This window comes from Labrus mixtus, chromosome 4 (genome assembly GCF_963584025.1).
Source record: "Labrus mixtus chromosome 4, fLabMix1.1, whole genome shotgun sequence".
NCBI lineage: Eukaryota > Metazoa > Chordata > Actinopteri > Labriformes > Labridae > Labrus > Labrus mixtus.
The window spans coordinates 20,203,428-20,228,546 of NC_083615.1; the positions used below are offsets into that span (position 1 = coordinate 20,203,428).

The window sequence follows — 25,119 nt, forward strand, 5'->3', positions numbered from 1 at the left end:
TAAAATGAACTTTTATGTGTAAAATCCTACAACTTAAAATGAAGTGTGGTATATTCAGTAAAGGAGGCCTCTATCTTATTCACTGAAGGTAGAGCAATCAGCACTGATGACATGTTACGCCTGTGGGACATCTCAATACATTTGTTTTTCAACAAGGCTGCATATGTAAGCATGTTGCTGCCACCTGAGTTAAAAAAAATGTCACATCATAATGAGAGAGCAGTTTATTATTATAGTAAGATGTTTGAGGAAGTTAGCTTTCTCTTTATAACAATATACAACATTTCTGGATTCAAACTGAGGTGTTTTATGTGAAAACATTTTAAATTGGTAAACATATTTCCTCCTGATAAAACGCTTCACTATATGATAAGTTGGTCACAGGCAACAGTGGACTTCATTGCTCTGGCTGCAAACTGGCACAGTGTATCTTTGATCTATAGAGCCTTCTGCCAATATAATCATAAATACAGGGTACACATTTATACACACATGAAAGTGTCACCTTTGACAGCTGAGGAAGTTTGGACTGTCTGATGATCATGAGAGCTCATTATTCTGGAGTGGTGGAGAGTAATGGCTAGCAGCAACACCACTCATAACCTCACTGCTCTTTAGAGTTCTGAAGTCAACAGGACATACCTTGAGTACAAGCCTCCCTACCCTGCAGGACATTTTCACAACAAGCAATTATGACCAGGATCGAAAAGGATTCCCACTTCCTAGCAATGGATTGTTTATGTTGCTACCCTCCCCCCCTAATTTTCACATCCTTGTCTCCTCTCTTGGATCGATCGTTCCCCTTTCCGCCATGCACCTGGAGTAGATGAAGAGAAAGAAGGCTTCTGTCCAAAGATGTGACATGATTGGTTTGAAGATTTGGCATTCAACGAAATGCAGCGCCTCCTCACCGTTTATTACTCTGTATCAATATCCTGAATATATTGATACACAAAAAAAATGATACAGGATAATCTCATTTCGAAGTAGTGTGGCATCACATAAAGCAGCAGTTTGTTCAAAATGAAACTGTATGGTCCAATAATCTACCTTCAAGAAGAAAGTATAAAAGCATAGTGAAGAGCTTTTGTTAATTAAGATCATCATGACACAGCAGGTGTTACACTTGGAAAACCAGTATATCAACTTGGTCTGATTATAAAGGCTGCATGGAGCAATTACTGACAGGGAGTCAGGTCTGCCTGTTTTGCAATCTCGTGTTATCAAGCCTGTCTCAACAAAGACAAACTAATATTAAACAAGTCAAGAGAATATCAGATTCTTAACCACAAAACTTGAAAGCCTCCTTATTCATTCCTGTCTTAGTGGGTCTGAAGCATTACACAATAACCATACATGACAAAGGGATGTAAGTAAGGCTTTTTGGAACTGGTGGCGAGTTAAAATCTTTGTTTGAAGGATAGCTCAGGAGGCAGAAATATGTGCAAAAAGAAGTGGTTTTATTAGCCAAAAATGAAAAGAAAGGAGTCGAGTTCAATTAAAATAATGCAAATTAACATGAAACCAACTGAAAAATAGCCTCACAGCACTGCTACCTTCAACAATTTCCCCCAGACAGTGGGTGCTTGTCATTATGTTAATTTGGGCTTTCTAGAGTCACGTCCTCTCTCCCCAGCTGAAATGGAAAACATCCCAGAGCATCCCCGTTTCCAGAGGATCTTCCAATCCATGGCTAAATCCTAATCTCCACCCTGTAGTCTAAGCACTGTTCCTCGTGTCTCTCTTTCAATTCCCCACTGAGGAGGTTGAGGGAGGTGAGTGGACACATTACTGTAAAAGAATGGAAACGGATCCGTAGTCTGAGACACCTTTAATACATTCTTGGCCCCGTCCAAATTTGGTCAAACATTTGCAGAGATAAGGGAAGTCATAGGGTGCACTACTGAAACGATGGTGTGACAATATTTCAAAATGAAGTTTTATATCAATTTTTTACTTTTAATTTGAACTCCTGAGTCTGTCAATACAGCTGATGAGTAATAATACAAATTGTCCACATAAAACATGATAATTGAAAGCCTGTTTTATTTAACCTGGTTGTGGAAACAACAATACTGCCTCTGAATAGGCACAGGTGCCTCAGTTAGCCTGATCCCTCTGCAGGCTGTAGGGACTTTGGGGCAGGTGAAAAGGTATGGAGGAAACCTTTCCACAGGGTCACTTATTTTTAGAGCTTTTTTGGACGAATAAAATAGATGAGTAAAATACATATCCATTCTGTATAGAAACTCCTATCCATCTCATTTGGCTACAAGCATTTTCTTGAACTTTCAACTACAAAAATAAATGGAGCAAACTCCTTTTAGTTTAAGTTGGTGAGATGCAGTTAACATTTTGTACAGAGGCTGATCAGTGTGCTTTGAGTAACGACTTTTGTCAACTTAAATATCCCAGGCGTGTTTTGTAATTTCAATATGTAAACAGCACTAAAACATGATCTGATGCACTGAGAATTTTATAATTACTGCATGTTCTGTACCATTTGACTAACATCATAACAGTAAAATAATTCAAAAAATATCTTCGCAAAATTATTAAAAAGATATGACTTTGATTTATATCAAAGAAAGTGGCACATACATCCTTTCTGTGGCTTTTAACTTGAACACTCAATTACATACTGAAGGTATAGTAGGCTAATCCTTGGGACTTCATCACTGATACGAATATAAAAAAATCCATTTGTATAGCCGTTTTCACATATGCACTCCGGATAATATCTAGATATTTACAGGAGGACTTCTCCGGAGATTCTCCTGACCTAGCCGTTCACATATGCTCCTCACAGCGGGGGACTTTCCCTGTCAGAGGGGAGGGGGGTCGGGTGATTTCCCGAGGTAAGACGTGACGTAAATAAACAACGTGGAAGTAGCGGCCGTAGCTACAGAGTGCACTACACGACGTTATAATGAGAATATTTGCCTTTATATCAATGCTATGTGTAATCCAATGGAATGACAACATCCACAAAAGAGAGGAGAACAACATACTGACGAACAGAAAACATAATGCAGCCGTTTAATTACGTGCACGGAGATTGTAGTGGTCACGTGCAGACACTGTAGCCGGTCACTATATAAACGTCACTCGGGTCCCATTGGCTCGAATTGAAATCTCCGGAGTATATGCGGCCACGTTCAGACATCAGCTCACTCGGATATTCTGCGGATAAAATACTAGGGGTCTGGCCGGATAAACTCCGGGTAAAGTCTGCGAGAAAAATGCGGCTGCTTGTGTTCACATATAGCCTAAAGAACCTCCGGGTAGACTAATCTCCAGAGTTTTTCAGGAGATTTCCGTATGTGTGAAAAGGGTTTATGTGATCACTTGACAGAACATAACCTGATATAAGTACACTGTGCGTTTAAAACTTTTAAATAATTTAAAACTTAAATTCTGCAATTGTACTACAAAATTCCTAATACTGTTTCTCTTCAGAGACGTAACAAGCGAGTATTTTGGCAGTGACGGTTCAAAGGAACTGTAACAGTCTGTGTGTGTGTGTGTGTGTGTGTGTGTGTGTGTGTGTGTGTGTGTGTGTGTTGAGCATGTTTATAATGATATGTTTGGATAAAGCCGCCAGCTCCCTCTTAACCTGACCCACTACATCATGGAGAGAACAGCACATTCTTGATGTAAGCCACTGTTGTGACGTTCAATAACATGTCCACATGTTCATTCCCTGGAAGTTCTTTTAACATAACAGGCTGCTTTTGCTTTCCCATCCAACGTTTGCACTGAATAGCACTGAGCATGTTTACTGTCCCATCGCCATCACCAAACACCACTGTGGGCTCCACATCTGGGAATTTGTCAGAGTAATGGAAGGCCTCAGAGGTGGGAATGCCGCTGCCATACAAGCAGTGGACAACCACCCCAGGAGGTGTAAGATCGGCCACCAACGACTCCGTGTCCTGCCGCATTAACCAGCCATCTTCAAAACCAATGTCTGAGAAGAGTTGTTTGTAGTCCAGCACAGTGTAGTTGGTGGTGGGTGTTTGAACCAAGACCTGGGGGAAGGAAACATTTTTTTATTGCGTTTTATATGGTATATGGTAATCTTTACCAAATGTTTAATATAGTTCTGTTATGTTCACACTACATTTATAACACGTTATTCCCCATCCTCCAGTTTCTAAACAGCACTAAATAAAACACTTCTACTACAGGTCAGGTACTGAAAGCCATGTTATTAGGACCTTCGACCGGAGGAACTTTCCCCCAGAACTATGGTCTTTTTAAAGAACTACGTGCGTTTCGACCAAATCTACCAGGGTATAAATGTAGTTCTGGGGTAGAAGATCTACCCCTAAAAAGACCCTGATAGGGGTTATGTACTTTCTAAAGGTCCAGGGACTTCTGACAACAGGGCATGCAGCCCCGGCAGTGCTGAATGTCTCGGATTGGTCAGGCACAGCAGGGTTTTAGATCACCCACAGTTTACATTCTCAAGAAACTTAACAAACATGAACACACAAGGACACACACCTGATCTTTTGGCCAAGAATGGGCATAGGGGAGCAGCCATGAGGTGGACACAGCAGAGCGTTGCTGCGAGCGAATCTTTAACGGGCTGATCACAGGGATGCGGTTGTTATCTCCTGTAGAGAGAGAAGGAGAACCAGTGACATAGAAGAGAAACTCAGCAAATAATTTCCAGCTTAAAACACAAAAGTAGGCATACTTAAAACAGGAGAGGTTGCAGCGCAATTGTTTATAGGAATGTCACTGTACCAGTAGTGTAGTGACGACGTAGGCCGAAAGTCGCCTTTGTCTTGGCCAAAAAGTTGCAATTGAACACACCGCAAAGACTACAGCCAACGGCCAACCACCATGTACGTTCTGCGCATGCTTAAGAGGAAATAACTCTCCATGCCAGCAGGCAGCGGTAGTCGGTTGTTATGATACGAGACGCCAATTCAACATGTTCAACAGCCGAAAAAAGGCATACTGGTGCTGACGGGTAGCAACGGAGCTGGACACACCGCAAAAAAGAGTCAACATGAAACGACGCTAGTTGACCCCTCTGTATGGAGGTTACAATCTTCTAAACGGTTGTTTAAAATGTTACTTATTGTTTGCGAGTGTCTTACTAACCGCCTGTGGAGGAGTTGCTACAAGGATAACAGAACTATAACAGTTCATGAATACAAAACATAATATATTTTATATGAATGTCGATAAATGCTAATGGAGTAGAGAGCTAAAATTAAGTACAAAAAAAAAAATGAAAACATGCAGATTAATTTCCTTAAAGAAACTCATCAAAATCAGAACATGAAAAATGTAAAAGATTTGAAATGAAAAACACTCCATTGCGAGTATTAATGTTTAAGGCAGGGTTGGTAATTTCGGAAAACTAGCATGATTTTGTAGGAGCATTCCTTCAGTGCTTCGTCCCATCACCTCCCCTCTGTGCTCCCTCAAAAGCAATGCCCATCACTTACATGCACAAGCGAACCTCAGCCCATCTACACGTCAGCATTGTGTAGAAACTACGTCGTCTCATGTCTCATTCAGCAGTAAGTAAACTCTAAACTTTATCATAGTACATGTTTAAAAAAACCTGACTATTTTACTACTCACAAAGGCCAACAACAAATGAACAGTATAAATTACGTCATCGGCTTTGAGTGTGGGCTACTGCACACATGGGGTAGAAAACAAGCAGGGAGACAGGGAGGCGTGATTGGTTCGTCAGATTGGTACCTCATGGCAGACATTGGTCGAAGTTTTTACAGGCTTCCAACTGCTACAGACACAGATATTCTTTGTTGCTTTTTCAGAGCACATGAATTATTATTTCCGTCAGGACCTAAAGACTATTTCAACCAAAATCTTAAAGTGTATCTGGAGAAAATTACCAATCCTGCCTTGTCCAATGTAATCAAATTCTAATACCAAAAACAAATAACAGGTAAAGAGGGACGTTACACTATATGGTCAAGGAACAACTGTACAGACATTAATATGATTGGTGAACATATACCTGAGAGTGATTAGGAATGTTTCATATCCTTATTTGATATACTAGCATTAGAAGCAGAGGGTATATGCACATGTTGAGGAGATCTCAATGTAATAATGATGGACTATGACATGGAAACAACCAGTTTTAAGAGCATTAAGAAATCTATTACAAAGATGTTTAAATATGTGTAGGATAAAATATATATTTTTTTTCAACAAATGGAGACACCTGCATCCACAGCGGAGAGACTTCAGTTCCTACTCTACATCACTTTCTGTCTAATCCAGGATTGATGACTTTTTTTATGCAGAAAGAGAATACATACAAGAATTTCAAATTGGAGTGGTAGATGTTTCTGATCATAGTGCCATTTACCTAAAGATACACCTGAACTGAAGAAAATGAAATACAAGTGGAGACTGGATGTGGGAATACTTAATAAAAAGTTATTATATTTTTGTTTTTGTAATGTTGCAATGCATTTGAAGCTCTCTTCTTTCCCATTTCCTATTCTGGAAGTAGTGGAGATAGTATGTAGTGGTTAATATAATTCTAAAGACAGGGTTTTACCCACGTCATAAGCAAACTAAAACTGTCCCATCTCTTACCTGAGGTAAGCACACGCAGAGTCTTGGCCACCCCTGCCCATGGTGGTCCAAGAGAGACAAAGGCTTTGATGTATCGGTCTTTCCAGGCCTGTGGCTGCTGATTAAGGAAGTATAATGTGTACATGTTGCCCATGCTGTGAGCGATCAGCACCACAGGCTCGCCAGCTTTCTCTGCCATCTCTTCAATCATCTGCTGCAACGCCAGGAAAAACTTTTTATTCTCATCTGAAAGTGAAGAAAAGGAAATCTGAACAGATGAGACAGCACATTGGTCCAGGTGGCTCTGTACGCCACATTTCAATGATTAGGAGATGCTTTTTCACCTAATATCTGATGAGTCCCATATTTAGACAGAAAGCTGCATTGCGTGTGGACCAGTATAAAAATCTGGCTTGATGAGTGAGGTTTTTCACTATTCTGACTAAACTGTCTAATACAGGTGTTACAGTGTCTGTATTTGTCCTGTACTACAACGGTTTGGACATCATGGTCCAGCACATGCATACAACACAGAGAGCCTCACATTGACACAATTGTGTCTCCCTCCCCATTTTATTGGGAAATGCAAGAGTTGATTCAGAGGATAAAACATGGACTAATATAAGACTGAGTATGTCTGGTTAGGAAATAAAAAGGAGAAGCAGACACAAGACATATGAAGAAGAAGAAGAAGAAGAAGAAGAGTAATAAAGAAAGATGATATGGTGGAGCTAGCAAAGGTAAATGGTTTTCAGCTTGTATAGTACTTTTCTAGCCTTCTGACTACTCAAAGTGCTTTAACACTGCAGGTCACAACTAACCATTCACACACTGATGGCAGAGGTTGCTATGTAAAGTGACCTTTAGAAGTAACTAATTCCATTAATACACATTCATACACTGCAGACGAAGCAGGAGCAACTTGTGGTTAAGTCTCTTGCTCAAGGACACATCTGACATGTGGCTGCAGGAGCTGAGGATCCGACCTTCCTGGTTGAGAGACTACCGTCTCTACCAACTGAGCCACAGCCGCAGACCAACCTTCTTCTTTAAATCATTTGTGTGGAGAAACATCAGGTTCACAGTGGTATGTCATTGAAAAAACATCGACATGCTAATGAATATTACATCATCACCCAAAAGTGCCAATCACAGGAGCTAGTTTCCCACAATTTATCCCTGCTGTTATCAAAAAGTCGCTGGATGTGAAAGCAGAGAGGGTCATAGACGTCACGGAGGCTAATACATTTTTAAGGCTATGCATGCATTAGTAGTGGACCCCGCTTTTAAGTGCTCAAGCCTCATTACAGTTTCCTGTCCCATATGCACATAAACCAGTCAATCCAGGATCCTTTACTGGCATACAAACTGCCTGTAATTGATGTTAATTAACAACAGATGGATGGAGCTCCAATGTCAATTAAAGCTATCTCACAGTGACCACACACTTCATAAGTCAAAAATGTTACTTTGCTCCTAAAGGCACCTATTTTATTTTGTCTTATATTTTACATTATATGTATTTATTGTTTTCAAATCAGATGCAATTTGCTTCTGTTGCTCTTTGTTCCAACTTTCACAGGTAGTTTTAAATAATAAAAAAACTGAAAAAATTGAACTTGCACTACTGTAAGTTATAAATAAATTGGAGAAACCTAGAATTATGCATCCAGAACTTTTTGTTGCTCTTTTCATGTTGAACCAAACCGAGGTACCAACCAAACTGTGATCTCTGTGAACCAGTACAGTTACACTATAGTCTAGTCTACCTGTTTCAAAATAAAAGCCCGAAGATCTATGATAGCAAGAACACAGCTTTAAATGATGTGAAAAATGTACCCACCCCAGCCTAGAACAAAACTTTTGCACAGTTCTGCAATTGTTATTCTCGCTACAGAGAAGTTATGTCTACTGGGAAGACTCGCACTCACACACCAAAACGGAGTGTTCTGAGAGAGCTGGTTTATACAGGGTCACAAAAGGGATATAATATGTCCTCTTTACGTTCCCCAAAGCTAACATTCTTCATATACCTGTACAAGTCCCTCTTAGGACACCTGCCAGTAGTCTCACATGTGAAACTGTAATAGAAATCACCAGAATAACTGTGATTCGAAACCGAATCACAGAACAAAAAGCACATATGTTCCTCTTTTCTGTGTATTAGAGTGTGTGTTCAATGTTGCTTACTTGGGGCTCTCCTCCAATCATAGGGAGCTCCTCTGACATCATCATCTCTGGTATAGCCCCACTCTACCAGCGCCTGTACGATACTAAAGAAATACATACCTAGAGGAGAGACAAAAACCAACAAACCACAAACAGAAACAAATCATATTTGACATTTAGCGGCTGGGGACACCTGGAAACTAAAGATATTTTTAGGTATCGAAAGTAATATTTGATTTTGGGCTTCCAACTTACCAACACTGTGTTTGCTGGGGTCCAGATACTCTAGTGGAAACGTTTTTCCGAAGCCTGGGACACGAATGTTTACACCTGGTGGGGATGAACTGGCGTGTGTGGACCCGTTGTAGATCAGCCTGCATACACACACACACACACACACACACACACACACACACACACACACACACACACACACACACACTGAATTACATACACAGCTCAAAAAAAAAATGAAAGGAACATAGAATTGTCAATTTATAACAAAAAGTCAGATCAACTTCAGCGATATCAATACGTCCATTTAGGAAGCACAAGTGGTTGTGAATTAATTCCAACTCCTATAGTGCAAATAAAAAGTGACAACAGGTGCAATGGTGAGGCAAAAGCAATACAGCTCCCAAAAAAAAGGGAATGTGTGTCCACAGACAATTTCTCTCTCCTTATCCCTTTTAACTGATTCTTTTCTAGATTTGTTTTCTGCTAGTGTCCTTATCACTACTTGTAGCATGAAGCGGTACTTGTAGTCAAATCAAATTGCACAGATAATCCAGCTCCTCCAGGATGGCACAGACACGTGCAGTAGCTAGACTGTTTGCTGTGTCTCCCAGCACAGTCTCAAGTGTGCCCAGCGCCGTGCAGCTCGATTGGCGTTCACCAAAGAACACCAGAATTGGACAGTTCGCCATCTGCACCCCGTTCTCTTTACAGATGAGAGGAAGTTTAAGGGTCTCGAGACACTGTGGTTAACGTTATGCTGCTTGTATCATCATGACTGGCTTGGCAGTGGTTCACTGATGTTCTGGGGAGGCATATCCTTGCAGGGTTGCACAGACCTCCATGAAGCCAATGATACCCTGCCTGCTGTTCCCTTACTTTTTGAGCACTGTGCATCTTACAATGAGGCAAAAGGCACTTATCATTTTAAATGTGTTGTCCCATGACATTGTTTAAAGATTGCATAAAGATGTGAGTAAAGATGCCAAGCAGAAGCGAACATATTTTGAAACTACAATTAAATGTAACTAATACTATCACAACAAAGCACTTATTTTGAGGTACTGGTTAGCATTTCAGTGACTGATCAAACATGAACAATAAAGAGCTAAAACACAGGCTCAATCGCCACAACAGTCCTTAAAAGTTGATTGCTTTTGGAAACATACAAGGAATGCTATCTTATCCTAGTTTCCTCCCATAACCTGCTTGGTAAATAGTTCAAAGGTCAGTGTATCTTGTGCAGGTCGATATCTAATCGCTGAAGGACAGCCAGTTCATTGAACCTCTCCATTTACTCTCTTACCCTGTTGACAGCACTTAATGAAATAAGTACGATAATTGTAAATGTTTGCACTGTATTATAGTTTTTACAAAAGTTAAGTATTTACAGAAAAAGAGAGAAGGCAAAATATTTAAACCTAAAAGTTAGTCCCTCTCCCAAAGAAAATATACTAAACTGCTGGCTGACTGCTGACACAATAATACTCAAAACAGGACAACGACTTAACAAGATTAAATTGATCTTGTTTTTTTTTTTTTTAAATAAGTAGGTGAAGGGATGTCTTAATGTAAATGCAAAGAGCAACTTAATACCTTATATTGTCTATCCAACAGTCTATGGCTACAGGAACCAGCAACTCCAGGTTGAGCCACAGAGTGAAAAAAGAGTCCGTCTTCTTGTAGCAGATGTAATGGACCACACTTGGTTTATCCAGCTTCGCCTCCAACTGGTTCCCCAGGTCCCCTGGTACTGCAACGAACAACCAAAATAAATTATTTAAATATTGGCTACATCACTGTCACCGTCCCTATAATTTTCCAAAATGACACACAAGGTTTTGCACTTATTACTGTCATTGTGGTACACTCAATTCTCATAATTGAAAAAGGCTGTTGTATGTAAATCAAAAACTGAATTTAAGCCTGTAAAACCCAAAGTTCATTTTTCACCTATAGCCTTACATACTACATTTATTATGACCAACAATTTTATTCTTTTCAAATGTTTTACAACAGTACAATACCAGACAATAAATGATATAGAACAATACCCAACAAGGGAAACACTATCAATGCAAGACAAAAAAAAAAAACAGAAAAAAACAAAAACAGACCTGACAAACAAAAAATATAATTAAGTTAAATTAAATACAGGAATAAAGCAGGACGATTAAAATACATACTACATTGATAAAAATTGGTGAGTCCCATTGTTTGTACTGTGTGTTATTGTAAAATGAATTGGTTTTCAGATTCAACCAAAATGTATTTTTATCAATCATTAAAATGTTAAGAACATGACCCCTGAGTGGGCAGGTGTGAGGGATTGATTCTCTTTATTATGATAAGTGACAGACAGTCATGCATTAAATTACAGTTTATTGTGAGCTTTAAAACTATACTTTTACCTATAGGTAGGTAGGCAGAAACCTATAATTTTCAGGTTTTTTCCTTACTAACAAAATACAATTACGTACTTAAACGTCAATGTTAATTATTAAAACTATTTTCCTCTTCCATTTCAAAATGCCACCTGTAAAGAGAGCTTTTCTATTCAGTGTACATGATGTGATTGCTGCCATCCATTATGGAGAGAAAGATTGTGAGATGGAATCAGAGGACATTGATGAAAATAATGAAGACACAGAGAAAGATGATGATGTAATGGGCAAGAAAAGTAACAGCATGCTGATTGCTCTAAAGTGATTAAACGGCCATCTAGCCTAATCCAATCAAACACACTTTGCCTAACGACAGGTGTCAATGGATGAAAAGGGATTTTATTAGTCCTTTATTTGGGGTCTATGGTGGAACCGTGTGCAAGAAAATGTTGACATGCCCTCCAACATAAACAGAAATCAAAGCGAAGAAGAATTTTCCGGTGCGAAATTTAAGTCTAAAGTCTAGAAAGGTATGAAAATATGTCTTTGTCTGTAACGCATTTCAGATATTTCTATTAATAAAATGCTATTTATACTGTATATGACTGGCAGGAGTTTATTATTCATCATCTGCTGTAAACTGAAGCTAAATTAGGTATCAGTCTGGAAAATGAACTCTAGTTGTTCTGTGAAACGTTTCAGACAATGTGAATGCATATAGAGAAATTCTGCTTCAAATGAGGCCCAAAAACTCATAACAACACACAAAAAACAAAACTAAAAAGTCTTTATTTTTTCAATAATATAAACTCAAACTCAAAACTGGAACAACTAATGCCTAATCTATTATTTTTGTCTCTAGGAAGCAATGTGAACATTAACCAGATATACTTTTATGTATTCACATATTTGGGCGTTTAGTTGAATCAGATGATGATTGGACATGAATACATGATGTGGACTATCCACAGCTACAATACTGTGTGTTTGTTTTTGTTGTGTTTAAGGGGGGGGGGGTAGCATTGCAGTACAACAACAGATGTAGTCTAATGTTCAACCATTTACCAACAAGCATAAACAACACCATGGTATAGTATATTGTTCATAAACGGATCATTTAACTAGTTTAAAGCACACATTTCTCGTCGGCTCAGTATCGTGAAAAAGCTGCAGTCAGTGCTCTAATGTTCTAACCAAACCGGTTCTAACTCAGTCATGTGATGTGGTCTGAGAACTTCCGACTGCAGACACACACTAACCCACAAACCCACACAGTCATATGCTCATCGAGCACAATAACACATTATAGCATATTAGTCAGGGAAAATCTTCTTAGTCCTTAAAGCATGTCGGCCTAAGCGAGTATCGACAGATGCACTTTCTTCTGATGTATTCACCGCTACCGGAGTGTGTGTGTGTGTGTGTGTGTGTGTGTGTGTGTGTGTGTGTGTGTGTGTGTGTGTGTGTGTAAACTTATGGACGCCTTCGTAAAATGATAGCGACAAGTGAATTAAGATAACAAACCAGGTAGCCTATGTCTGGTCACAATAACAGTGGAAGGAAAATAGTGACTTGCCAAAGACACTTGAGGTTGATAGGCCTATTTCACTGACGTTTAGAAAAAATGGATGTTTACGTATCAGCCGATCTAAAGACTTAGACATTTTGTATACGAAGAAGCGTTGATTAATGCCTATAAAAATTGCGAGAATCAAAAAGATATGAAATTGGTTTTAGTTTGTAAATAGGTAGTTCGTGAGGAGCAAGCTGTTGACTGACTTGTCGGGTAGTTATTAGAAAGTAGAAATGAAAGTGAACAGGAACGATCACAACTTACTGAGAACCACAGGGGGTCTTGGGGGCTGACAGGACTTCTTTCCGCGACATTTCTCCAAAGGTGTCTCGCTACTGCGATCCACAAACAGCGACAATAACAACCAGATATGGAGCAGCGCAGAGCAGGCTGTGATCCAGTGCCAAGCCCTCATGGTTCCTGGAGTCTCATAGCCAAGCGACCAGGACGCCTGTTCGGCGTGAGGAGATTATGGACTGTAGGTGTAGATCTGCAGGAGACTTTTGATGGGGAGTAATCTTTTCCCTTTGTGTAACAGAGAGCGATGATAAGTAAACAGGAAGGTGGTGGTCACGAGATACAGATAACAGAGCAATCCACCCGGTAACGCAACTTCAGCCATCAAGTCAAAAGGTATCGATGTCAGATGTAGTCGAACAGAGGAACGATCAGCTGGTCATTGACTTGTTGTTGTTGTTGTTGTTGTTGTAAACTTGTTTGATCAATATTCAGTTAAAAACATGTACATCTTATACATTCAAATGCCGTTACAGACGTGTTCAATATTTCATAAACACATCTAGGCCTACAGTATTAAAAATACGAACACGTTTAAACATTAAATAACAGAAAAACAAAAAGAAAGAAAACAAAACAAAAACCAGGAGGGGTCTGCTAATTGGGAGGATAAACATAAAAATGTATAAATAAAGTGATAGTTTTTGTCAAATTCTGATTTGTAAGGTTTAGCTTTTCAATAGGGGATAAATATATTTTCAAATTTGTGATTTTAAAACTATAAAAGGAGGGTGATTTGTTGAGCCATGTATTAGTTAGCTGAAATAAGAATTACATTAATTATGATTTATTTTTATTTATTATTGTAAGAAAGGCTAGAAGCAGAACACAAGTAATCACTATACATAAACTGTAGGAATGAGTGAATGAATGTAATAAACAGACACATAATGCCTGTGTGCATTTTTATTGGTAGGGAGCAACAGATCCCTACATTGTTGCAGTTAAATGCAAACTTAAATTTAAAGGATTTTTTGCATATCATTATCATTTCAGCATAAACTGAAAACTTAACATATTTAGTTGTATTTTAAATTCAACCACTGTATACCATTTTAATTAATAATAATAATAATAATAATAATAATAATAAAATATGGTTATAGAATGCATCACTTGACCCTCTTCTCAGTGTCTCACGACCCCCCGGTGGGTCCTTTCCCCCACTTGAAGAACCAGGTCTGAGTCTGGAGAAGACAGTTATAAGACCAATTATGAAAACATTTGTGAACACATTTCTTATTCGGGAATTTATTCCCAGATTAGCCAATATCTGATAAAATTCCCTGACAACGGGACATGTTAATACTGTATTTCTCCAAAAACAATTCTTAATTTTCCTTTTACATTTATGACATAATTTACAGAATTGATTTTGTTTAAATATAAATATAAATATTTGTTTTCATATCAAATGTACAGAAGAGGATTAGTATGGAGTTAGATCAGTCTCAATATTTAATTTTATAGCGTATTTAAGGTGTTCAGCACATGTTCTAAGCCATTATTGACAGCTTCTTTATAGGTAGAAACAATTCATGTGAAATAATTCCAATTGAAGTATGACTTAGTCTCCACATTACCTGCTTTATATGCTTCACTTTTACTAAGTCAGCAATATTGTGCATGCTTTACAGCTGTTTAAAACTATCCTTCCAAAAATCAAACACATTGTTACTTAACAGTTTCTTGGCCATATAATCATCACTCATAGCCTGCTACTTTTTACAAATCAAGCGGACGGCCAATTTGTATCTTGCATTCGTCAGCTTTGAAGCCCTGACCCTTTGTCTGGGTCTACCTTATTCTGCCCATGATTTAAATGCTAACCGGGCTTTAGCATGCCACTCAGCTACATACTCATTCCATGCAGGCCTTATGTCATGTGTCTTGTGTTTATTCCTGTAGTAAGGCTTACTTTCATCATACAAAGATCATACTATCCCATTAAACAAAGCTCCCCTCGATGCCAAACATTACAACAATTAACATCACTACACATAAAAGCAGCTCTTGGTAGATGAATTTCACTCAAGGATTATTCTGTGTGAGCATGATATTCTAGAAGAGCATACCTGCCCAGTTTTTCTGCTTTGGCGCTATTAACATTTCTGGAAAGTACAGAAACAAGAGATTTTTTTGTGTAAGATTCTTTAAATCACTCGAAAGATCAAATGCATATATCTTTATATATAAATGTGAATATCTAATTTCATGTAATTTGTTCATGTTCAATCAGAGGCAAAGGTATGTGAGAATGAGAAAAAATAAATCTTTTAACTTTTTCAAAAAGTTTTATTCCCTACAGATATCTAACAATAATTACAGTCTAATCAAAACACTACAGTTATATAATTCCCAATAAAATAGACTTTATTCACAATAGTAACTAGCCAACTACCAATAGAACATAATCTAATACTGTTTCTGGACCAAACTGTTCTGGGGATTTTCTGATGAGGAACTATCCACTGGGAGTTCCCGGAGAACTACACACCATGGGAACTTTTCTTCTGTCTGCATTCACACTGCCATGGTACCTACTCTGAAGCAGGAGCTAAAAAGGTTCCTCTAAACTGGGTTCTAGGAACTAAAATGGGTTATAGTTCTATGTATATAACTATATAACTATGTAAAAACCTGCTTATCAATAGACTTTAAAGGTTCATAAGGTATTTTCTAGTACTAGTTGGTTCCAGGTCTGACATCAATACTTGTTGGCACATCAGCTTTGCCCTCCAAGATGTTCTGGATTTGGTTGAGCACCTTTTCGTGAAACACAATGTCCAAGTGGGCCAGCCCTCGGTACTCTGTAACGTGGACGGGCTTCTCCTGCTGCCCCGCCCATCGTTTGCAAAGACCCATACTAAAGCTGTCCACAGTATCATCCCCATCGGCATAAACGAAGTCCACCGGGTCCTCATTGGGAAAATCCTCATTGTATATGTATGTTATCGGAGTTGGAATTCCTACGCCGTACATACACCACACCTCGACACCTGGCGGGAGTAGATCACTGGTAAGATTCTTGGTGTCCTCCCACATGTACCTGTATTACCAAGAAGAAAACAAGGAGGGTTGAGAAACAAACTTTAAAGCTTTTTCTAGGCAGTATTCTTAATTATATGATTGATCATGTTGCTGCTTGTTGAAGGGGTTTGGCAGAAGTTAACTCTCAGAAAATTGTTAAATGACTCAGCAGCTCTTCTCATCCTTCTTGAAATTAATAGTACTCTTTACATAAAGTATTTCTTTTAAGATGGTCTCAAAACAGTTTTAGAAGAAGAAAAAACTATCAAAATCGATGCAGTAGATCTAGAGAAATATTAACAATCTATAATCAACAGTGCACCTTGCTCTGTTTCACTTAACTGTAAAAATGTGTGTATTTGTAGCTGATAACATCTAATTTAGTCTTATCTGCTCGCTATGCTTTTCCACCACTAGGCACTGATGCCAGAGGTGACCCTCCGATTCCCAACCCAAGTCCCTACAGACTGAGCTACTGCCGTCCCACAATGATATGATCATTTCCGTTTTTTGGTGAATGAAACTTCACACTTAAGCATCATTTATATTATTGACCAGGTACTCATGTCCCCCATGTTGAACAGATTTTAGACTGTTACTGCTGTCATAAAGGCAGTCACAGGGCGGCAGTAGCTCAGTCTGTAGGGACTTGGGTTGGGAACCGGAGGGTCACCAGTTCCAGTCCCGGTGCGGACCAAATATGGAAGTTGGTCTGGTAGCTGGAGAGGTGCCAGATCACCTCCTGAGCACTGCCGAGGTGCCCCTGAGCAAGGCACCGAACCCCCTCCCCACCACCAGCTCAGTCACTCTGACATCTCTCCATTAGTGCATGTCCATAGGATCCTGTTTGTGTGCATGTGTGTATATACTTCAGCCTATGTGTGTGTTGCATGACCTACAGAGTGTAAAAACTGAAATTTCCCCTTGCAGGGATCAATAAAGTAAATCTTAATAAACGTGCTGCTCTCTATTCTATTTCATTTTGTTTTTGTCAAAGCGTCTTTGAGTTTTCAGAAAAGCGCTATATAAAACCAATGTATTATTATTATTAAAGTACCAACGTGTTCAGAGTCAGATATATGATTCACAAATATTTGACATCTAAATTTGAAAAGGGTAATGACGCTTGTTGATCAAAGCTGTGTTATAACGCTTTATCTGATAGGTACCAGCCATCCTCATAATTGATGTCTGTGAAGAGGCGCTTGTAGTCCTGGTTGGTGTAGTTAAAGGTTGGAGTGGAAATAAACACATGGTCTTTTGGCCAGAATTCTTGAGATGGCAGCATCCAGGGATTAGTTGTTGTCATCCTCTGCTCCTCCCGGATCTTGATGTTGGAAATCATTGGAATGCCATCGTTTTCACCTGTAATAACAGCAAAAAAAAGAATAATACATGTTACAGGTGCAAATACAAGAAGCAAGACGTTTAGTATTCTATTCTTAGTCATTTTCATTACCTGATGCCAGGACTCTTAGAGGCTTAACAGCACCCCCCCAAGGAGCCCCAAGAGAAATGAAGCCCCTGATGTATTTGTCTTTCCAGGTTGAGGGCTGGTGGTTGAGGAAGTAAAGGACATAGTGGCAGCCCATGCTGTGTGCAAGCAGGTAAACACGCTTCCCATGTTGGTTGAACATATCTTCAACCAGCTCCTGCAGCTTTGTAAAATAATCTGCATTCTCATCTGTCAGGGAAGGGATAACAGAGGTTTTGTAGGCTGATGGCTTAAACTTTGATAATGCAGAAGTGTTCATGGTGTACAATCTTTATCTTTCTCATAATAATCATAAACAGTACACAAAGTTTCACAGACGTTGGCATGTTGTGGTGTTCTTTAAAGCTGTATTTATTTTCTTGGAACACATATGAAACCAAGCAAGTAAGCAAAGATCCAATAAGAAGGAAATAATCACCCAGTCCTGATATACTACCTTACAGAGGTGTGAACATATGCATTATGTGCAACATACTATTTGTAGACTTGTGTTTCTGGCAAACAGCATGTGAGTATATCATTTACTCCCTTTTAGCTCAGGTTTGGTCTCCATCAAAATAATTCTTACTGGCTTTGTCGCAACAACAGACCACTTTTGAATTATTTGTTGTCTTTTTATTTTCTTTAGGCACAAATCAATGTCTTTATGTATTTTTGTAATGTGAAAGGTTCACTTTTAGTGATCATCCCACAAACAAATATCACCCACTTTTCAGCTCAAGCTCCTCTTAAATCCTTGTGTTTTTCTGTGTTTCATGTAAGACTGTTATCATAAATATTAATAATCTAGATAGATAGATAGATAGATAGATAGATACTTTATTGATCCAGAGGGAAATTCAAAGCATCCAGTAGCAGGTTACAAGACGTACATGACATGAAACATTTGTAACAAATTAAACCGCAAAACCAACGCCCCCCCCCCATACATATATATTAACCTGAAGAAAGATTCAAAGAATACCCCTAGATGAAACAAACTTAAACTGTGCAATTAAAAATAGACTTATATTTACTACAATTCCCTATAATAAGGCTGCACTATTATGTTTCTAAAGACTCCTCAGCTGGTCCAAAATACTGCAGCATGTGCACTGTTAGTTACGAACAGATTCTATAGTAGTGCTTGAAGCGCAGGAAGGAGCCGCAGAGAGAGCAGATAACTCAATCACTCTCTTAGCAGATGTCATAGCCAAAAGCAAGGCAGTTTTGAGTGACATAAATTTGATTCTAACTTGATCCAGATGTTGAAACAGAGCTGTAATCAGTGCTAATTACCATTGAGGGACCCGACAACAGGCTGTTTCTCCTCATGCCTTTGAGGAAACGTCTCATCAGAGGATGACTTAACACTGATCTGTCACTAAAACCTCGTGACAGGACAAAATAGCAGCATCTTAAGCCTTAAGCCTGGCAAGAAAGCTCCTGACTCCTTTTCAGCAGTTTGGGCAGTTTGGGACCAGGTTTGTTTAGCAAAGCAGCAGAAATGTGGGTCCTGCTCTTAAGCAGCCCCCCCAACCCTGTCATGCCCTGAGAATTGCATGAATCCACAGCCTTTTTTCTTTGCTGCTCGTCTATAGAAAGGCCAAGGGTTACTCCCCTCCTGCTCTGCGCCCTACCTGAGCACAGCACACATGCTTCCTAACTGAAAGCCCGTAAGACACGTTACAATGAACAGCCGACTGTCAGTAGTTCCTGAGAGAGACCTAGCCTCCCTGAGCACTCCTGTTCAGTGGTCAAAGCCACAGACTTCTGCCTATCACCGGGTAATTCCTCATCACCCCGTCCACCTGGGAGAGTCTCAGCGCCACAGGTGTTTCCAGCCTGACAGAAGGACAGCTGGATAGTCGCTTGGATAGTTGTGTACTGATCATAATTGAATGCAGGCTGCATGAAAACATCCTGGTATTAGCATTGGAACTAGCAGGCCACAACATCTATTGGGCAGACCACACATTGGACTCCAGTAAGGCAAGAGGGGGAGGTGTGTGTGTGTGTGTGTGTGTGTGTGTGTGTGTGTGTGTGTACAATAACAAGTGGTGTACCATTACATCTTATCAGTACTGTCATACATTAAAGAGTAACTAAACAATAAAACCACTTCAACTATAAACCTCTGTATTTGAGTATTAAGTTTTATGGATCAATCCAAGTCCAAATCTCGACATTTGAGTACAAAGTATTGAAATTAAAAATATTGTGTTAGAAATGTGCATAGTGTCTGCCCTTCCGTCTGAAAAACTCTAACGGCTGTGTGGAGTACAGTACTACGTAGGAGTGAATGCCTACGTCACCAAATCTATAAAAGCCTCATCACCCGACTCGGCGAACTGTGGGGAGTCAAGTGTGTGTGTGTATTTGTGTGTGTGGGGCAAACATTGTATCATGTTGCGGCTGATAACGGTGCGGAGGAGTGAGTGGGCGAGTTTACCCCCATGCCCCCCTCCCTCTCAAAGTTAATACACTGACCTTCTAAATGCATTTTTTTTAATTCCATGGTAGAGCAGTACAGCTGAAAATATGGGGTTTAGTTACCCTTTAACTTCTGTATTGACAATGTGACCTCTAAAAAAGCTGCTCAAAGTATTCTACACCAAAATACCCTGGTTCAACAACAGTGTGCAAGTGCTACTAGTAAAATAAGTCGTATTAGTATTAATATTGTTATTATAAGTATTATTGGAATTAGTCTAACTATTATTCGTGTTTTAAGTACTGTTTAACTTTTGTCAAACTAGCATCAAATCTGTACTCTGTATTAAAAACTACATTGAGAACCTGTACCTACATTGGTGGTATAGAAACCGATCTAATAAAGCTCTTAAAACAGACCAGCAGGTACAATGTGCATATGTTTGTGCTGGTGCAAGTGTAGCTTTGTGACTTACTGGGAGCTAACCTCCAATCATACGGTGCTCCTCGGACTGTTTCATTTTGGGTGTAGCCCACCTGCACCAAATGTTGCACCATAGTGTGAAAATAACCTAAAAAAACAAAACAAAAGCAGACTTCAGTGCAAATTTTAAACACAACTTTGTACCAATCTCCTGTGTCAAAATACATTAAGATAATTGCTGATACAGTAAATATGGCATATTCTTAAGGATTATTCCTTCTTTAAACCTTTTGTATAATTTAATATAGAATTGTCAGAATGTGTCAGACCTGTCGCGGTGAAATGACTCTAAACCAACATTCACTGTGAATATACATATATGTATATATATATATACATAATTTAATTTAAATGATCAATATGCGCACACTTATTTATGTAAATACTGTAATTGACATCTTAATTGACTCATCTGTCACATAACTGCATTTTATTTATCATGTTACTTCAGCATCCTTTGCACTATTCACCACTGCACTGTTTCATATTTAGTCATGTAAATATTAATCTTTTCTTATTATTAAATTTCCCTGTTGTGGGATAAATAAAGGATTATCTTATCTTATCTTATCTTATGTTTATTGTTCATATTTAATGTTGTACCTGTACATATGAGAGCACAGTTCACCGAAGTTAAATTCCTTGTGTGAGTACGCATACCTGGCCAATAAATCTGATTCTGATTCTGAATCGGTAAATAGAAAACAAGCCCAAAATCAACAAACACAGACGTGTTTCTTTCTTACCAGCCAGTCTGTTAGAGTCAAGAAACTCGATGGGATATGTCTGCCCAAATCCTGGCACCCGAACCTGTACCCCTGGTGAGTTTGATGACCTCCTAGTCGTCCTGTTGTATACAAGTCTGGAGCCCACATGCATAAATGTCAATCTAGTTGGGCAAACTTTTCAACAATCTGTTCGTGTGATTCATCAAATATTTGCAAAAGAACAAAAATATTTCTATTACCCCATTATAGCTGTTCTGTCTGATATGACTACTTTGACCAGACAAGAAATGTTATCCAACATAAATCTAACAGAATAAGAATAAAATCCAACACCCCTCGATGCACACATAAAACAATACTGAGGTATGAAAGTGACCATCAAAATGAAAAGATATCAGGATAGTACATTAAAGGTATGGCCTGAGAATACCACTACAATAAGAAAAAGGTGATAAAGTATAAATGTTATTATAAGGTCTTTTAAGGATAGAAGGCAACACAGATGTAATAAAGACAATGTAAGTCAATGAATGATACCTAATATTATCAATCCAGCAGTCTACACCTATAGGCATGAACATGTTGAGGTCGATCCACAGGGGGAACCAGTGATCCGTTTTCTTGTAGCACATCCAGTGGACCAATGTTGGCTTGTCTATCTTAGCTTCCAGGCGGTTCCCCAAGTTTCCTGGCACTAGAGATAAAAACATACACATTAGTGCAAGGTAGGCACTGACAGGCTGAGTCAACTGTAGGTGAATTATTCCCAACTTGGGAGTTGTAAAGTATCTTACAGGTCAATATATAAATCTGAGGAGTCATAAGACATTTGATAGAGTAGAAGAAGTTATTATGAAATATTGTTTTATTTTACAACTTTTCTCTTGGCTGTCATCACTGGACAGTTGTCCCCCTCAGGCCTCTGGTTCATTTAGTTTCCTTATACGGTATAATATGCCACAAACTTTTATAAAGCTGGGGGTGGGGGTTGTGATAGTTACCTGAGGATTAAATTGATTGAAAGTGTTCCAACATGACATTGTGTTTTTAGTTAAAATTATAATATTTAGTTGCTGCAGCCTAAATGTAACTTTCAATAAGTGATATTCATAATATTACTATATTGTATACTGTATATTTCTATTTACTCCAATAAGACTGCAAAGCTATTGGACTGACCTTCAGTGCCCTTTACCTATTCAGAGGGTTTTGGAAATCTCCCGGTTATTTTGCAACCATTTTATGTTTCTGTTCACTGACCAGCTACCATACTGCTAATTTCTAGAGCAAGCAGGATGTAAATTAGAGTGAAGCCCAAACTGGACAGATGTGACAGTAAGTGCCACCACCTGGAGCGCAGCCTTTAATACAACACCCCTCTGCTGTCCGCCATTGCTGCTGTCTCTCCGCTGGATGAAGCCCCAGAACAGACTGGGTCTGAGAAGGGTGTATGGTATGTGTTTAATATGTTGATGTGTGTATAAATATTTTGGTGTGAAAGGTAATGAGTTGGTGTAATGTTTAAGTTGTGGGGTAATGGACTGCAGCTGGGGTTTTGGGGTCAAAGGTCCACTACTGTTGATTTGATGATATGATGGGGTAAAAACAGCAGCCCCAAGAGCCTCAGGACGGGACTTGCCACTTGCAGGACCCAGTCTGTTTAAGGTGAGCACATGTGTGAGGAAGAGGCCACCAGACCCAGGAGCCTTTATTGTTTACAAATTCAAGTACTGGAATCATTCTTTTTTTCAACAACCAGTTTTGACAGGGAAGCAGGGACAGGTTGTTGGCTGCACACTGTTCGGACCGGTCTGCAAGACGGGCAGTCAGGAGCAGGGTGTGTGAGAGCCTCCATCCTTGTGATGGAAGCATAGGTGAACTCTGGAGCCTTCAAGGTCTTGAGGTCTGCAGCCGTCCTTTCTTGGTAAGGGATGGGGCCAGTGAACCATAGCCAAACAGGATCCTGCCTGACTGGCTGGAGCGGGAGAACAGATCTGCCATTTCATCATGGGAGACCTGTGTGGTGACCCATGGATGGAGGGCACCGTCAGACTCCAGCGTGCCCAGTGCCTGCCTGACAGAATATTCCTGAACCTGCCACAAACCCTCCTCTGCAGCAGCAAAGGCGTCTGCCTGCCGCTGCCTCTCAACCTGGGAAAGGCGCGAACAGCATGGGCACTCACCTCGCAAGGTGATGTAATGTAACCAATATCCTGTAAATATAGTGAGCACAATACTGTATACTCAGACTATACTCCCTGTTTTGGCTCTTAATAGCGATCACATGAGGAAAAAGTATTGTTGTAAAAATACAAAAAAAAAAGACTCATGGGTTGACGGGCAGGAGGGGAAAAGGGAAGAGGAATATACGTCTTTTGACCCAAAATTTGTATTGCATATTTGGCCTTTTGTGCCTGCATGGCCTAGATAAACAGGACACAAACAGGGAAATACAGGGTCAAATGTACAGAGTACAATGTACAACCTTAATCATAGCCTGGACATCAATACAAACAGTTAGTCACATAGATACACAAAAATAAGTTGTTGGGCTAGAATCAACCCTTCATGTAAATAGTTGTATATCTTTTGCAATAATATTCCTAAATATCGTGGTATGTTTTTTTACTGGTATTTATCACAATTGTGTCATGTATAGCCTTTATATGTAGGCTATTATAATTATTAATATTCATTGTTCTCTGTATAGGCACTTAAACTGTGCATATTATGGATATCAGTTCTACAGAGGATATTTCTATATTGAATCAACTTTATGATATTATGATAGTATGCTACTTGAATAGTGTATTTTTTTAGTACCTGATTGGAAAATGATGAATTTCCGCTGTATTGAGTCACATGCTTGTCTATGTATATTTCAGATGGTGACTCACAAAATACACTTTCAAGAGCATGTTTACTCAAAACGTCACTTATCAATAAATCCTTCCAAGATTTTGTTTGTTTTTCTCTAATTCCCTTATAATACAGTTTTTCTTTAATAGAGTAGCCTATCACTTAGAATTGCTTTGAAAACCAGTAAAGTGCAATGCTTTGTGTGCCATTGAAGTGCAATATCAAACAAAAGGGAAAAAGGTACAATGGTGGGCTTTTCTCTTCATATTGAGCCCTGTGTCAAAATGATATAGCCATCCAGTTTAATTTCCTTTCCCCTATTAGTCTACTTTAATAAAATGATACTGATGATACTATTCCAAATATTGTGATCCATTAAAGAAAACAAACCAGAGGACACAATAAGTGCTCATTCCTCTTTTACTTGCGTTTCTATGTTGATAAACAAGCATCTGTTTGACCTGTAAATTAGATTGTACAAAAACTCTTTCACAGATCTACATTAAAACCTGACAGAACCACAATGTCTACACTTACCAATAATGAGTGGTGGAGTGCTGTTGGTTTGTATCTCGGGCTTAGCGTTTGGAGGGAATACAACATTCAGGATCCAGAAACCTGAGGAGTGATGAAGCCCCAGCAGAAAGACAACCAGCAGTACCGAGGAGATGTGTCCCGAGGGTCCCATGCTCCTTTCAAGCAGCCGTGAAGTACGACTGTGCTTGGTATGCTGCAGAGGTAGCCTATAGGCGGGCCGTTATGATAGACCCGGGAAATGTTATGGCCTACGCCTAATAGACCTTCCTGGGCTACTGGTGAAGAATTCACTCTGGCAAACAAAGTAGAAGCACTCAAATATGGGGATGTAAGGCAGG

The 25,119-nt window shown here is 39.2% G+C and overlaps 2 protein-coding genes across 2 annotated transcripts; both read right to left on the reverse strand.

Moving 5' to 3' along the window:
• Window positions 1-2,602: 2,602 nt before the first annotated feature.
• pla2g15 (phospholipase A2, group XV) lies at window positions 2,603-13,539 on the reverse strand. Its single transcript, XM_061036272.1, has 7 exons — window positions 13,204-13,539; window positions 10,579-10,735; window positions 9,004-9,122; window positions 8,770-8,868; window positions 6,601-6,825; window positions 4,510-4,622; window positions 2,603-4,031 (listed from the first exon to the last, which is right to left on the reverse strand). Exons 1-7 carry the CDS (start codon window positions 13,352-13,354, stop codon window positions 3,630-3,632), a joined length of 1,266 nt encoding a protein of 421 aa, XP_060892255.1. The 5' UTR covers window positions 13,355-13,539; the 3' UTR covers window positions 2,603-3,629.
• A 2,052-nt stretch (window positions 13,540-15,591) lies between these two features.
• On the reverse strand, window positions 15,592-25,119 carry lcat (lecithin-cholesterol acyltransferase). Its single transcript, XM_061036279.1, has 7 exons — window positions 24,782-25,119; window positions 21,923-22,079; window positions 21,404-21,519; window positions 20,650-20,745; window positions 17,726-17,950; window positions 17,436-17,631; window positions 15,592-16,285 (listed from the first exon to the last, which is right to left on the reverse strand). Exons 1-7 carry the CDS (start codon window positions 24,930-24,932, stop codon window positions 15,922-15,924), a joined length of 1,305 nt encoding a protein of 434 aa, XP_060892262.1. The 5' UTR covers window positions 24,933-25,119; the 3' UTR covers window positions 15,592-15,921.